Source organism: Haplochromis burtoni, unplaced genomic scaffold (genome assembly GCF_018398535.1).
Source record: "Haplochromis burtoni strain Fernald_Lab_line unplaced genomic scaffold, NCSU_Asbu1 Contig_159, whole genome shotgun sequence".
NCBI classification, from domain to species: Eukaryota; Metazoa; Chordata; class Actinopteri; order Cichliformes; family Cichlidae; genus Haplochromis; species Haplochromis burtoni.
Window position 1 is genome coordinate 690,342 of NW_024582520.1, and position 16,810 is coordinate 707,151.

General features: G+C 46.0%; 2 protein-coding genes across 2 annotated transcripts in view; both read right to left on the minus strand.

The window, feature by feature from the left end:
* The window catches only part of lama5 (laminin, alpha 5), a gene marked incomplete in the record, with an annotated part of 92,041 nt that extends 83,753 nt beyond the window's left edge, over positions 1-8,288 (minus strand). The window contains 2 exon segments of the mRNA XM_042225104.1: positions 1,212-1,364; positions 7,816-8,288. Of these exon segments, the coding sequence (XP_042081038.1) occupies positions 1,212-1,364; positions 7,816-8,082 (420 nt within the window).
* A 7,220-nt stretch (positions 8,289-15,508) lies between these two features.
* The window catches only part of rps21 (ribosomal protein S21), a 4,797-nt gene continuing 3,495 nt past the window's right edge, over positions 15,509-16,810 (minus strand). The window contains exons 4-6 of the mRNA XM_005933225.3: positions 16,628-16,699; positions 16,423-16,478; positions 15,509-15,565 (exon numbers count right to left, since the gene is read on the minus strand). Of these exons, the coding sequence (XP_005933287.1) occupies positions 15,556-15,565; positions 16,423-16,478; positions 16,628-16,699 (138 nt within the window). The 3' untranslated portion in view covers positions 15,509-15,555. The remainder of the gene's footprint in view (positions 15,566-16,422; positions 16,479-16,627; positions 16,700-16,810) is intronic.

The window sequence follows — 16,810 nt, forward strand, 5'->3', positions numbered from 1 at the left end:
GACAGAGATCACACACACACACACACACACCAAGCACACACACACACAACACACACACACACAGACACACACCACACACACACACACACACACACACACACACACACACACACACACACACCACACACACCACCCCACAACAACACCCACAACAACCTACGAGAAGGATACCTGAAGTCCCTCCCCCTCCGCTCGCTCTCCCAGCAAACACCGCCGATCCGCAGCCAGAATCACCTCCCGACTAAACATAAGAGCTGCAGGTTTCAGTGGTTTGTTCCTACGTTTGTCATTAACAGACGTGTCACATGCAAAAACACGCTGAGACATAAAGACAACGAAGGAAGGAAAACCAGCACAAACAGGCTGCGCAGCACCCAAACATCAGAATCAGTTTTTATGTTTTTATGACCTTTTTCAGACATGAGTCAGTAAAATATTTAAACTGAACAGAAGCTGAAATGATGAAGTTCATTTGTTTACAGCTCTACAGGAGTGTGGATTTAATCACACTTTTAATCATCTTTGATGTGGACTTCAGCTTTGCTAATAACACTGAACACAACTACCCACAATTCACTTTGTTTGAATTAAAGCAGCGAGGCAGGAGCGACTTGAGACTGTCCTCAGTCTGAAGCCGTGTGGTAATAACATGAGTCTGAGTTGTGACCTTGTGTATGTCAGTCCCCTCCTTTCTTTTTGTTTGGCCCTCCTTTTGTTGTCTTATGTTCAAATGTCATTGTCTATAAAAACGGTAGCACGATGACGCTCCTCAGCTCATTTTAGAGCGCCATCCTTAGTTTACACTGAGCCAAGATGGCAGCGAAGTCACAAAACCTTCCTGTGTGAGGATGATTAATGTTTGCAGGTAGAAGGCGACTTCTACAAACCCTCCACATCGATATCGGGCGCCGCCGCCTCCCTCTGTCCTTCTCTTTCTGTCGTTCATTCAGATGATTTCAAATGATCGTCGGAGATGTTGAAACGGTACAGATCAAATATGTCATTCCTGCATCGCTCCAACAAGCTCAGACAGACTTTTAAAGACCACTTTGGAATAATCTCACAATCTGATCCATCCAAACCCCACACGCTACTCAAAATTCCCGCGGGAACTGAAACGTTGCAGCTCTCCTGAGGACAGAAGGACAGAGCTCTGGAAACGTTCGGCACCACAGAAGAAGAAGAGCAGCCGACACAGGGAGCAGACCTACCTGTCCGAGGTCCAGCGTGACGTTCACCTCGTTGAACTCAGTGCTGCGAGACAGCGGCGGGCTCTGCCACCATCGCTCCGTCCCGTCGATGGCGTTGGTGATGGGATGGGCGCGGTCGCTGTGGCCCTGGCTGCATATGTCGCAGTACTGCCCCTGAGAAGAAACAGAAATCAATCATCCTGTTACACCAGCTGTTCGGGGAACATCTGCCCATGAAGCGTCTCAAAGCGCCTCTTCGGCTGATGACAGGACAGCAGCGTTCCTCATGGCGGGGTCACGGCTGCTCCAGAACAGCACCGTGACATAGAGCTGCCACAAACGATTATTCTGATAGTCGACTAATCAGATCATCATCCACTGGACGTAAAACGACAGCTTATTGCACCAGCAGCATCTGCTCTTATATAACTATCATTAGCTTACAGCTTTAAGTGTTTAAGGTATGTGCTAACTAAAAATAAAGACAAGATGATAGTTTATTAAATTTTAATGAAATTTGCAGATTGTTTCGGTGAAGTTTAATAAACTCCTTGCTATCTAAACTATAACAGGACACCGGAGTAAATTCTCAGCATCTCACACTTCTGATAATCAGCTGTCTGCTTGACGTTTATTCAGCTGTGTAAAAACTATAACTTTAATCTCAGCCAAACCGATTTACTCAGGAACAAATAAAATACTGAAAAAAGCCAAACAATAACATTTTAAGTTATCTAAGTGACTCATATATCATGTTTAACCTGAGTAGCGAAAGACGGCGGTGGGTTTGAAAACGATTTGCCGGGAGTCCGGTGTTCTCACGGCTCTAGCCTGCCCCCGGCTAGCTATCGAGCTAGTGGGTAACAGACGTCTCCGAAAACGTCGGAGCGCTTTTGAAAATATGTGGTGTCCTGATAAACTGAGCAGATATTTGAGGTTTACACAGCTACATTCTCGCCTGAAAATATGTTAAACGTTTATTTTGTGACCCAGAAAGAATAATAAGAGTAATATTAAAACTAACTAGCTGCCGCCATTGTTGGAAACTGAGCTGGGCCGCGCTATGAATTCTGGGATAGGTTGGGCCACGAAGTATACACCCGACCCATCCTTCAAATCTGGGGAAATGAAGGACGCATTTGTCGGAGTCTTCGAATTTGGACCGTCTTCGTCGTGTCGCTGTAACGTAATCGGCCTACAAATGCGGCCTCAGGAGGATGCGGTTCCTGAATTTGGACACAGCTACGATACCGGACACTAGGGCTGGGCCATATTATACCGTTCACGGTAATACCGGTATAATGTTAGGCAACGATAGGAAAATGAAATATCGCGATAGAATGGGAGTAAAACGCGCATGCGCAGTGCCTTTGTTTTCATACGCACATGGCCGATTGTTGAGTGAAACAGATGAACCAGAATTGGTTTGTAAAAATGGTGCAACTTCCGTGATGTGGAACTGGTTTGGTGTTTGTCCGTCAGATACACAACAAAGCACATTTTTTTGCAGAACATGCAAGCGGCCATCGGACTAAGATGCTCTTAAATCTGGGAGTAATCTGGGTCCTAAACTCCGTATCTTCAGGTCAAACAACACTGCAGCATCACTGAGAGTTAAAAACTGTCTAAATTCTTTCATCTTTAATAAAACGATCAGCATTGCTGCTTTACCAGGTGTAACTATAAGTTTAACTTCCAGGCATCCATGAAAACAAAAGTTATTACATTTAACGGAGTTAGAAGCTAGCAGGAAGCTAGCGGAAGTTAGCTCGCTAGTTTCGCTAGTTACCTAAGCATGATATAGCATGTTCTGACTGAGAGATTTCTGAAAAAAATCAAACGTACAGCTCTGCTATCACTTCCAACATAAATGAAGACAGGAAACTAAACAGCAGTGACGTTTGTAGGGTTACTGAAGTTGGGCTAGCTGGTATATAATGATGTGCTACGTGATCGCTAGCGACACAGCTATGTTAGCATAACATAAACAGTGAAGCTGGAGGACGAACACTAACACTTTTCCACTTATAAAAGTTAACGTGAAGGTTCCTGATGGTTAGAGACAAATGCAATCGCATGGCAGGATGCTGTAAACGGACCAAACTTCAGTCAGGAGAACAACTGAGATAATCCATCCACAATACGAGGTTAGTCATTAATATACTGCAACAACATGGGAATAGAGCAGCTGCCAGAGAATTCAACATTAATGAATCAATGGTACAGAAGTGGAGGAAGCAAGAAGAATGAGTTTAATAAAGTTTGATTTATCTGACTGCTTTGTTTCGCTTAATGTGCCTTATAATCCCGTGCACCTTATGGTCCGAAAAATACGTACTGCACACTGCAGTTTAATGTTGCAAAGCACCTCTTTTTAACTTCAGTGGATATTATACATGGTTATGCTCAGGATATGTCAGCCCATTTCTACTGGAAATGCCTTTTGGTTAAACTTTCAGCAAGGAATTTGCATTTGCACTGTTACATTTTTATAAAGCTTTAATGTACATAAAAACCAGCTTCTTGTTTAAGTGAAAATAAATGGAAGGTTGTCTTTTTGCGCTAGTAATGTTGTGGAGTTGTATTTTGTCTCGCATCAATTATATCGTCAGTTATATCGTTATCGCAAATTTTCAAATATATATCGTGATAAATATTTTTGGCCATATCGCCCTGCTCTACCGGACACAGTCTTCTTCTTCTTCTTCTTCTTCGGGGTTTAACGGCAGCTGGCATCCTTGTACATGCAGTGCTGCCATCTTCTGTTTCAGTCCGTTATTACACTCTTAAATCCTGCTATTATTCCTGCGTCTCTCAGGATCTTACAAAGCTTCAAACGAGGCGTCGACTATTAAATTAGTCGTTGATTCTGATAGTCGACTAATCGTGGCAGCCCTAACCGTGATTCTGTTTTTCCTTTTCATTCATATTTCCTGTTTCTGGGAGGTTTTGCGCATTAACTCATGTTCTAAACGCTTTGCCTGCTGGATTATTTTGGGCCTTTCCAGCACACCATTAGCCGGAGCAACGACCAAGCACGCATAATGTAAGGTTAATACAGCACGGTGGTGGGTTTAGGTGGGGGCCGGCTGCAGGTAGCTCCACAGTGCACACGCCCGCTGCAGACGTGACACCCACTTCGAGTCCCCGTTTCTGTCCTGGTGGTCCGCTCGGCCGTTTGGCCCAAAGTAAGCATTAGCATAAACTCAACAAGTGCCGACCTGAACAAAAACCCAGGTCAGGGGCCGTTATCACAGCAGGTCCCTGAGGTCAGAGGTCACGTCTCTGTGGCTCAAACCATCCCCCACTGTTTGATGAGCTGTTAGAGCTCAGCTGTGACACCAGAGCGCCGTTAGCTTTCGGTCAACAGCACGCTCTGCTGCAGGTCTCAGATATGCTCACACACCGGCCTCTGCCTCGTGGCTTTATTTGTCATTAGAAGCCAGAAAACCAGCAGCTGCTGATGCGACACAGAGAGCTGTGGATCAATCATGAAACTTCAGCTGAGCACAATGATGTGATCTGTTTTTTGCCAACACGCATTGTCTAACTGAAAACCTGCACGGAGTCACTCTCCTGCCGACCCTTTGGCCCAAAGTAAGGTTTAAGCATCTTTTCTTCCTGAACACTAAACTTCTCCCCTCACCCAAACTCGATAATCTCGCGGTAAGATGGCGGGCGAGCCTGCTCTGATTGGACGACAAGGGTCAGTCACTGTGAGGAATGCAGGGACAGGTGGGAGAGAGAGAGCAGTGAGTGGGCAGGTTATCACCCGCAGAGCTGCTGTAATGGTTAACCTGCTGATGCTGTTCATGAGCCTTTGCACTGATGAAAAACTCTCACACACACACACACACACACACACACACACACACCTCTCTGCTTCCTTAAATCAGAAGAAGGGCGAAACAGAGCCAACGAAGCCGAACGTGACATAACGAGCTGGCAGCAGCTTTGTGCACGCCGCCGACCTCCTCTGCTCTTCAGAGAGGAACAGGGTTTTAATAGTTTTGCAATTTTCATTAGTTTTTATTTTTATTTAGTTTTGACTTCAGATTTTCAATTTTATATCAGTTTTAATTAGTTTTTACCGATTGTTTACTAGTTTAGTTTAGTTTTTATTTTTTGAAAATCCTTAGTTTCAGTTTAGTTTTGATTAGTTTCAGTTATAGTTTTAGTTGTGTTTGCAATAATTAAGTTTCATCATATCAGTCATGCTCTTCTGCTCATCCTTGGGTATGTTGCTATTCCAGCTACCATACTGCACCCTGCACAGGTCGCCTGTCTGTCGCAGGGCTAACACGCAGAGACAGACAACTCACATTCCCACCTATGGGTTCTTTAAATAAATAAATAAATAAATAAAGGCAGATGAACAACCATTGATACCAGGCAACTATAAAAGGTATATCTTGGCCCCAATGAGACTATTAACTCTTGCAGCACCGGGTGTTCCTAATTTTGGTTCAAGTGAATTGATAAACTTTTTGAAGGCAATTGACTCACACAGTTGTGTAGATGTCCCCGTCCTGTTGTCTCGGGATGCATCACGCTGCCTTGCCTGGGGTTAGCTTCTGTTTCTGGGGATGAGGGTTGAGTGTGCTCCCTTCTCAAGGTAAGCTAGGTTAGCCTTCTTGTGTGAGCTTTTCAAGTGCACTTTAAGGTTTGTGGGATTTTTTTCCCTTTAGAAATGTCCCTCATAATTTGTCTCTTTCCACTACAAGACACTTGCTTTATCCAAAACACAGTCATATTCAAAGTAATCCCAAATTGGACTCTGGCGCTTTCTCCCGACTTTTCCTGACATGATTCTGCGCGTGGACGCAGCAACACAGACGACTCGACTAACGTGCTGCCACCTGCTGGCACAATGAGACACAGCAAGAAAAATCTGGAAACTAAACTTCATCTTCACCCTCGACTATTGTAGGACACGCACACATCAATGAAACTAAACACATTTTTGCTATAAATTCAGTTAATTTTAGTTTTGTGAACACTCATTACAGTTTTAGTTAGTTTTCCTTTTTTGTTTTTATTTTTATTTCCGTTAACGAAAATGTTTTTTCACTTCTAGTTTTCGTTATTTTGTTAGTTTTCATTAACAATAATAACCTTGGCGAGGAAGAAGAACCAGGTTACAGAGACACGTCCACAGCTCAGCTACTTCATTTCTGTACTTCAGGTTTTATGGAAGTTTATTCTTTAGAAACATGAAAATCCAGGTTCTGCTTTTGTGTTTCCATGAGAACTTCACACGTCACACATCTGAAAATAAAACAACTGGAAATATGGACCATGAAGTCCTGGATGAATCACCTCAGTTCCTTAAAGTGCTTTCTACTGTAAGGTAAAGACCCTACAATGATGGAGGCAGACCCCAACCATCAGACAACCCCTTCTGAGGGGGGCCGAGTACAATAACCTCAGTTTGATCTGAATTAAGAAGCAGAAAGTTAGCGGCCATCCAGGTCTTTATGTCTTTAAGACATTCCTGCAGTTTAACTCATTGGTGTGTGTTATCTGGCTTCATGGACAGATAGAGCTGGGTGTCATCTGCATAGCAGTGTAAATGTATGCTATGTCTTCTAATGATGCTGCCTAAGGGAAGCATGTATAATGTAAACAGAATTGGTCCTAGCACTGAACCCTGTGGAACTCCATAATTAACCTCAGTGTGTGAAGAGGACTCTCCATTTACATGCACAAACTGGAGTCTATTAGATAGATATGATACAAACCACTGCAGCACAGTACCTGTGTTGCATCTTCAAAAAATAAAAATACAATAACTGAGACTTACAATGAAGTATCGTTGCAACTGGTTTACTGAACCTTCTTTTCAGTGCACGTACAGAACATGAGTATCCATTTTCTTACTGCCCCCTACAGGACACACTCTTCTTCCACTTCCTCACAACATTAATGTAACACAGAACTAATACTGCCTCTCCTGGCGTTACCATTGTAACGACACACTCATTCTGTTTCTTTCAGATGAATAACAGGAACTTAGGGTGTAGGTATCTATGAATAATAACTATTATGCATACTCATATATTTATATAACCAACTAATTTCTTGATACCACAACCTGTAACACCTACAGCTGCTCTAATCGCTGTAATTCATGAACAAACTCCAGGATTTGATTATTTTCGCACTGCTAAACTTACAGAACCCGCTGGTGTGAGATTGATGTGTCAGTGTGAAAGGTCCTCAGTTTATTACTTATTATTACTCTATTTTTGTATTACAAGATAAACCAGCTAAAAGAAGGTTTTTGCTTCAGTGTGGAGGGGCCGTAAAGGGGAGGAGCTAACTTGAGAGGATGGGTGAGGGGCTGCCACCAGACTCAGTTTTAGATAAAGAAGGATTATTTTAAACTGTGAGTCATGTAAAGCTCCGCTGACACAGACAAAGAGTAAACGTGAGCTCGGGTGAAGTCTGGGACTGCTGCTCACGCTTACACGGGACGGTTCTCCCCTCTTACACTCACTGATGCTTAGAAACTCAGTCATAAGCCGATACCTTATAATTACACATACGCACACACTGCGTGCTGCAACTACTCAGAGTGACGCCACGAGCACCTGCTTCAGATCTACACCTCACAGCGACTCACCTGGATGGTCTGGCTCGGGTCTCCGGACACCGGGCCCCCGACCAGCTTGCAGTACAGGTCCTGGACGCTCCTGCCGGTGTCGTCCTCCCCGCAGGTCGCCGTGGCGGTGATCTTCGTGCCCTCCGCCAGGTTAAAGTAGGGCGGGTGGAGGCTGTATCCGTTCACCCCGTTGGTGGGCAGCTCCTGGGCCGAGGCGAGGCGCCAGCAGCAGGTCACCAAAAGCGGCCACAGCAGCTCCGAGAGCCGCGCAGGACCGCTCACCATCATCCCACCTGCCCAGGAGCAAGCTTTGAGACGGGGTGGCGAAGTCTTAGAAAGTTACCGAGGCTGTGAGGGGGGGTCAAAGCTTCTGCGGGACCGGAGCGCGTGAAGTGAAAAAGCCGCAGAGAGGAAGAGGAGGCACTGAGTCCTGGAGCGGAGCGCACAGCTTTCTGTCCTCTCCGAGAGTCGCTCCAGCAGGAACACTCAGTCCTCCCCCTCCCTCCCTCTCTCTCTCTCTCCTCACCCTCCCCTAACCCACCCCCATCTCTGGCCCGGCCCCGGAGGAGGAGGAGGGCGCAGAGCTTCCTCGTAGGCCTGCGGCCAACTGAAGCTGATTTTAGTGGCTGAAGACTCGAATTTATGAGTTCTTGTTAGATAAACCATGTACCTGTTTGATGTCTGAGGTCTGGTTTTAGCAGCACGAATCAGAGTCCAGATCTGAGTGTACATAAAACATCTTTGATTAAAATACTGATTGTTGTGTAAAAACAGACACGTGATTTAGTAAGACTGAAAGGTGCAACCTCAACCAGAACACAGGAAACAGCTGATGGAGAATGACACCTGCGCAGGCCTCGGAGACGGAGCCTCGGAGACGGAGCACTTTAACCTGTGTAGTACTTTAACTTGCAGTAGTTTAATTTGAACTTGAAGAAAGTGTCTTTCCTCAGTGTGCTGCATCACGTGATCCAGGGAATTACCTGCCCAGGTAATAAAACTGTTGCTGAAATCTGTTTATGAGCGCCGATCAAACTCCATTCGCAGATTGAAAACGGAGCGAGCGGCCGTTCACTGGAGCCTAGTTAAAGGTCAAAGCTGCAGGCAGCTGTGCTTGTGGACCTCTGAAGCTTCTGTCGTGGCTGTGTCATTCTTCTTCTGTGGTTATAATCCGCCCTCCTTGCTCTCTGCCTCCTGGGAGCTGGGGCAGCGTCTCTCAGACATTTGGCTAGTCTGTGTTTGGCATCCACACAGACCTGCAAATCAAACCTGGAGCTCCGCCTACGTGAGCGCTCTGTTAGTGCAGTGACCTCACAGCAGCCATATTATTGGTCATTAAAAATGCTCCAAAAGGCTCCAACAGCACAAAAACGGTCCACAGGTCCAGCTTAGCCTAGCAGCTACAGCCATCTGTGTCACCATCCACCTGTCAGTCACAGAGGCCACGCCCTAAAATTACAAACCTTAAACCAGGCGTGTTACACAAACACCCTCCCCGTACAGGTGTGACTATGGAGGAAATGATCCACAGAGACCCAACAGTTTGTGTATCAGGCTGTAAAGTTTTAACATGACTCACTGCTGCCTCTGCTGGACGTCAGAGGAACCACAGGGTTGATGGGAAACACCTGCAGAGCTGAGTGTGTTTCTCATGGAGCGCTGCCATGTAATTACGTGGCTCCAGGAGCCACTTTAGAAGATTAAAGAGTTTTTCCCACACTCTCAAACACACAGATAAAAGGTGCTCAGGTGAGTCGGGCACAGTTCATACTGAACAGGTAGCTTTGGTTCAAGTTGCAGAGGTTCTAGAGTAGAATAGCCGTGTATTGTCCTTGTGCCGTAGAACAAAACTGTGGCATGAGAAGTTTAGGCAACACAGGAAGAAAACCCTGAGCATCACTGCTGTTCGGTCTCACACAGGAACACAACACCTCCACAAGTCAGTATCAGGTAGCCCCGCCCACATTATGCTATTCTGTAATCTGCAGAACATACAAATTAGTACTATGACAACACACACACACTCACAAACAACAGGTGGGTGGGGCTGCGGTCCACGACATCATCCAGAGCCAGGAGTGCGAAAAACTGTGATAAACTGAGTGTTTAGAGCAGTCTGAACACGTGAGCTCATTACTAGACAGGAAGTGAGGAGAAAAAAAATCGGTCCATGAAGAGTTACTTCCTGCGTGGTGTTTGCTGCAGGAAATGGACTCTTAATGAAAGGAACGCGAACAAGAGAGGAAGGAGAAATAAAGTGTGAAAAACTCACAGCGAGCCAAACACAGGAAGAGAAGAAGAAGAAAGAGGCCTTGGCGTTTCACCTCACTAATCCTGTCTTTCTCCCTGAACTCTATAACTAATCTACTTCATGGTTACCACAGAGACCAAAGGAGGAGCGAGGGATAGGTCACATGTTGTCATGGAAACTGCTAACTGCTCCATCAATTGAACCCACTCACCCCCGCCTCCCCAAACACACACACAGATGAAGAGGTCTGTGTGCAGCGAGGAACAAAGTTTGAAGTGAGCAGCGAACTGAGCTTCATTCAGGCTCTGATCCAGAGGTCAGCCCCAGAGACGCGTCCGACATCCACGAGGTGTCCACATCCTCCGAATAATGAGCTTCTGGGAGATTCACAGGAACATCCAGGGGAACACTGCAGAGCGCTGCGTGAAATAAAAACGGAATGAAATCATTTCCCACTCTCATCAACCAAAATTTATTCACACCACAGAAAACATTTAAAGGAGAAAATGAACCGTTTCAATAAAGTTTGACTTTGATGGCGGCAACACGTCTGTAAAAGTTGGGACGGGTCGACAAAACGCTGAAAACTGAGAAGAGAAACAGCCAGAGGAAGATTTATCAGGTGAGCTGTCAGCAGCTGGGTCACCCTGTTCACCGAAGTCTATTTACCAACATACGTAAAGATATTACACATAAAAATACACAGAAACATTGGAAATCAGTTTTTGGCACAACACCGGTGTCACAGAAATGTCATGTGATGTGTTTACTGTCACCATTGTGCTCATCTAGATTTGACACAGCAGGGTTTGAGAGGACAGAGACGGGAAGTGAACGCCACCGTGTCGTATTTGCGAGGCAAACAAAGCCCAGACATGTTTATTTGTGTTCATTTGGGCCAGAGCGGCCTGCTCTCAGCGCCGTGTGTGTGAGCAGGTATGGACATGTCCGCCTCTTTGTTTCCTACAAGAAAAACCTTCAAACACACTCCTGGTGGCCTCCTCCTCCTGAGTGCTGAGGACACGCCTCCCACAGGGGGAGGGGGTGACGGTGGGTTCACCTGTACAGCAGGTCAGACAGTCGGAGGCTCTTTGTAACAGGATTAAATCTGTGACCAAAATGTTTCAGTGAGTTTACACAGCAGGCTCCACCCACCCCTGCCCTCCTCTCCCGTCTGCTCCTCCTTTGCTTTGAAGTCTAAAGAGACAAAGAGATGAGCCGAACAGAGACAGAGATGATGGAAAGACAGATAAAAGGGAGGAAGAGCAGGAGGTGAGGGAGTGCCACGAGGAGAACGTAGGAAGAGAGACTGGGAGGAGCCGTCGCAGCTGCAATAAAACCCTGACAGAGACACGGCCGGGAGGGGTCTCAGGTACCTGCTTCACGTTCAGAACGTTGTTTGCCGAGCTGCAACTCGCTCGGTGCCAAAAACACTCAGACACGACCCAGCTTCAGCTTTTTCAAAAAACCCTTTAATCAGCTCAGAGTCAGACGAGCGCAGCAGAAGGTTTCTCCTCTGATAACGAGGCCTTAGCACAGGGGTGGGCAATCCCAGTCCACGAGGGCCGGTGTCCTGCAGGTTTTAGATCTCACCCTGGGTCAGCACACCTGAATCACATTAGTTCGTTACCAGGCCTCTGGAGAACTGCAGGACATGTGGAGGAGCTAATTTAGCCGTTTAAATCAGCTGTGTTGGTTCGAGGACACATCTAAAACCTGCAGGGACCCCGGCCCTCGTGGACTGAGATTGCCCAGCCCTGCCTTAGCATCAGCTTATTATTACCATCAGTGTTCCAGTAACAAGGAAATATGTCCATGAAAGTGAAACAGCTGTTACTGGGTCAGCTGACCAAACAATCTATTCATTTTTGTCTGCAGCTCCAGCCGCTCAGCTTCATGGTTCTGTTTTTTATCTGGGAAATCATTTCTGCTTTTTGGATAAAACATCTGATTTTCATGGAGAACACTCACAACATTCAGATTCACAGAGCCGTGCGAGTGACCCTGAAGGCCTCGGGGAGACATACCTGGCAGCCCCAGAGGAGGAGGAGATGCTAGCCACCTGCTCAGAGGCTTACCTGAGGGACAATAAAGTGTGGGAACAGAGCCGTAAACCGGCCTCATTACAGACCCTGAAACCGCACGACGCCCCTCTGTGACCTCACATTCCCTCTCTAACCTCTCATTTCATTGGCTCACGTCGTCCTTACAGCCAGGTTGGGGCAGACGGTCACCCAAACATTAAAGGGCGCTGTAACGGAGCTTCTCTCCACTCTTCTTTGCGTTTCATTGTGTGTGATCGTCCTCAGCAAGCAGGTTTCTACTGAGACAGATATGAAACTCTGGTTTGATGTGAGAAGTTCAGTCCCAGCTTTTCACATTTAACCTTGACCTTTGACCTCTGCAGAGAGGCTTGAGGATCCAGACTCTGATGAAGAACGGAATCTTTAAATATCACCATCATCTTCTTTTGCCCTTCGGCCCCACAAACAGATGCTGAGCACTGTTCAGGTCTGGGTGAAGAGGAGGTGCACCTCCAGAGCTGAACACCTAAACACACCTCTGAACACCGTGATGACGTAAAATAGAGTTGGATGTCTGGAAACCAGTCTTGGTCTCGAGACCACTTTTACCTGGTCTTGGTCTTCTTGATCTCAGATCCCTCAATCTTGTCTTGAGTCAACCATCAGCGGAGCAGGGGGGTGTCATACTGGGCTTAGGCCTGGGTCATCTTTTCGGGGTCTTTTGGAGTGTAATTTGTTTCATAGTTAGAGGCCTGACTGACAGCTGTATAAAAAAAAACTACACACAATACTCGAAACACATAGCGCACAGTCGTAAATTCCCCCTAATTTTGGTATGATCCGAGCTCAGGCACTGGGCGACTGAGCACAGCACTGACGCCTGTGAGCGAGGGGGGAGAAGCTGCTGCCTGCCAGTGTGCTGCAGACAGAGGAGAGCTTAAGTTTGAGCAGCTACCAAAGCAAATCATTGGTACCGTACAAATAATGTAAATATGACCGTGTATCACGAAAGATTGATATCAAACGGATCACTTGACCAATATTACGTTACTCGCTCTTCCAGTGAATCAACAAATGGCGAAATGAAAAGCCGAACAACAACAAAGCTGTTTCTTTAGAGAGTCTCAGCTTACATGTGTGTTTATTTCATATTTTCAGTTGTTTCCCTCCACGGCTAAACAAACCGGTTTCAGTAATGCACTGATATACAAGAATGGACATAAGGAGCTTCTTTCAAAGAAAAAACTCAGGTAGATGTTATTTTATTTATCATGCTTTGTATGTTGTTCAGTATATTTCTATGCAAAACAAGAGGAATTTCTGGGTCTGGTTGAATTGGGGTTTAGTCCTCGTGTCTTGATACAGCCCGACTTTGTTCTGCCTCGCTGCTTAATTAGAAAACTAGTTTAAGGTGTCCTGCATATGTGGTATATATTTTTCCCTATATGAAGTCATTGTTTTTTGAACAAAACTCAAAACACAGCCTAACAATCTTTCAGTCATTTCTACCCCCCATCCCACATGCATACTACCCTTTAGGGCCAAGCCCCGGGTGTATAAAATGTCTGGCTCCGCCTCTGGAGTCAACAGTATCGATGACACACAACGTAACGTTCAATAATGTGTCATGCGCAAAAGCGTCAGCTCTGAGCCGTGCTTACAGAGCGCTTTGTAGTGAATCATATTGTGGCCAATCACGTGCGAGGATACAGGATAACATCATCATGTGAAAAACCGAGAGGGTGATGGACGCGACAGTCAAGTGGAGCGTGCGTCGGTCCTCTCAGTGAGAGGCAGTAGACGGCGGTGAGGAGGGCTGTGCGAGAGCAAGAACACATAAATATGCCTGAGACCCGTAAACGAAGCAGCATCTGGCTGCAGCTTAAAGACTTTTGTCTCGTCTCGACTTGGTCTCGATACCCTCTGGTCTCGGTGTTGTGGTTTAGGCGGTCTTGACTACAAGTCTAACGTAAAGTCACATGACCAGAGAAATCCTGCACGGCAGAATTAACACCTTCACGTCGATGGAGCTCGCTGTGTTTCCTTCATTGCTGTTAAATGAAAAGTTAAGTTTTTCTTCCTGTTTGCAGGCTTGTATTTTTTTATCTCGTGCTGCCCCCTGTTGGATGATATAGGAAACTGTTTTTTTCCCTGGCTGTGGCTCCTCCCCTCTATGAAACACCTGCTTTTTATTGATTTTTGCCACCTGGACCAGTCTCAGGTGAACTTCATGTGCCCTTCAGGACCTGCTGGGACATCCTACGTTCATCATGATGATTCGGGCTATTCAAAGGTAAAAGGTGAATTTACAAAGCGCAGCATCGTACGGTTCTTCACAGGTTTATGAGTGTTAGGGTCCCAGGAGGACGATCCTGGTATTAACTGTACATTTAACGCCACCTGCCGTCCACATATGTGGACATCACATTTTAGGTTATTTAGACCAAAATACTCAATTTTGCTCTACGTGGGCCTGTTATCCACTTAAGAGGACATTATGCTGCTACTGTTCTATCAAAATTTTAAATGAATATCCTCATTTATGGCTCTCATTTTTCTTAAAAACAAAAATAAGGTTAAAAAAAAATATCTGGTAATTCTTTGTTTTTACATTCATCGGGCCCCAATCAGCCCAAATATCAAAGAGAAATTAAAAATGCTGCCGTGGAAGAGTTCGGTTCTTAGGAGGTTAAAGGAGACCTTTCATCTGCTCCCACCTGTCCTGAGCAGACACCTATCAAACATGTAAGTTTACCCAGAATGCACTTTGTGAAGTTTTGACATCGAACTCTGACAACTGATCACAGGAACCAGACTCGAACCTCTGGGTTTCCTCTCAGGGGATAAAATATGACATCATGTATCAGCTTCATTGATCATTTGTGAAATCTCATTAGAGCCACAGTAAACTGCTGCTACGACAAACACACTTAGCACAATCTCAAAGCTCGGATTTACCTGAACAATGAGTCTGAGAGGAAACTATACCTGCTCTCACTCAGACCGTCACGATTACTACAAACTCCAGCTGTGCACACACATCAGTGAAGTTTGAAAGGTAAACACACACATCCATCGCTGCAGACAAATATGATGCTGAGATTTAAGAAAGCGCCTGCTCGGCAGAGAAAGAGACAATCTTGGTTAAATCTTTGCGGCCCTGCCCTCTGGAGGCGTTCGCTGATGCCTGAGAACGTGGCGAATCAGTTAGACCCACTGGAGCTCGCTGACCTTTCCTCCCCACAGAAACAGTTTGTAGTAACCTTTGACCCCCCCAAACCCACAGCTGACTTCCTTCAGCGGTTTGTGTTTAGCTGACCAGCACCAGCCTCTGGTTTTTATGCAGGTACAATAACTGAAGCCCTATTTTCAGCCAACGCACTGAGCATGCTCAGACCCGTATGCGACCCATCAAACGTGAAGAAAGGACAGCAGACGATTTTATTTTCTCATTTTATTTTCCAAACTGTCTCCAGCTGCACACACTCAGAAGTTCCTGCAAAAGAAAAACAGGAAACAGCTGTTAGACTCACACTTTAGACTTCCTGTCTTCCTTTAAACACTTTCACAATAAAGTGTCTCACATTAATAAAACTGATGACGCCACATGTTTGGCAGTGGCGCTCTAAATCCTGATGTTTAAACAGGAAGTTGAAGTTTACTGACTGTCCGCACAAACGCTCGCAGTGTTTTCAGCGTTAATGATGCAGGGAAATTAAAGCGGTTTAATGTGGATTAAGCCTCAGTGCCACCAGGCCATCATGCTCCTACAAAAGCGACGTCACATCGGCCGAGACGAGCCGCTGCTTTGGTGTCGGGCGCCTCTAGATGTTTGTAACCTCTCATGTGACCGGTGGGTGTTACCGGCGTTTTAACGAGCTGTTGGTGCTGGAGCTCAGATTACTGCGATCACAGGAGGCGGTCCTCCTGCACCAGCTGACACTGAGCTATAAACGCTACGATGCTGTGCTGATGTCATGACCCTTTACTGTCACTTTATTTCCTCTGAGAGTTTTAGAGTTTGAACCTGATAAATGCTGACGTGTTACTGCTCCGTCTTTTTAAAGAACATTTCCAGTGTTGTTGTTTTACTCGCACGACTCGGCGCTCAGATATTTCATTTATTTTCTTTGGTGATCTTTGGTTAGCACTGCATCCTGTTTGTCTCCATCAGCTCGCCGTGTCTGAAAATCATTGTGCGTAAATACAGTTCTGTGACAGTGACGCGGCCGTCGCGTGGTTCGTGATCGAGGTCACCGATGACGTACGGCTGGCTGAACGAAGCCGTGCTGTGATGCCACTGCACCCCAGCCTCACTTTAACAGTTTACGATCAAACGTGAGAGCTGCTTACTTCGCCACGACGCCGTCGTTCTTCGCCAGCCTCAGGATGGAGTCGTCAGACTCGCCCTGAAACACACAAACAGTCTGTTCAGATTTATAGAAAAAAAATCCCAGAGTCTCAGCCCTGAATCTGAGATGTCTGGGTTTGTTGTGGCTGCTCTCAGTGGTTCCACTTAGAACACTGAGGGCGTGTTTAATGTTCTGCTCACACTTACCATCCTGCGGATGGGGCCGCAGATGGCGTAGGTCTTGGACTGACCGTTGAAGCGTCCGGTCACCTTATCAACCTGAAACAAGTTCAAGACAAAAGAAACATTCAGGCACCCGTCACTTTAACCACGAGCGGCCCGAGCATCACATCAGCGTTTCAGTTCCACACAACTCCAAACTGGAACGTC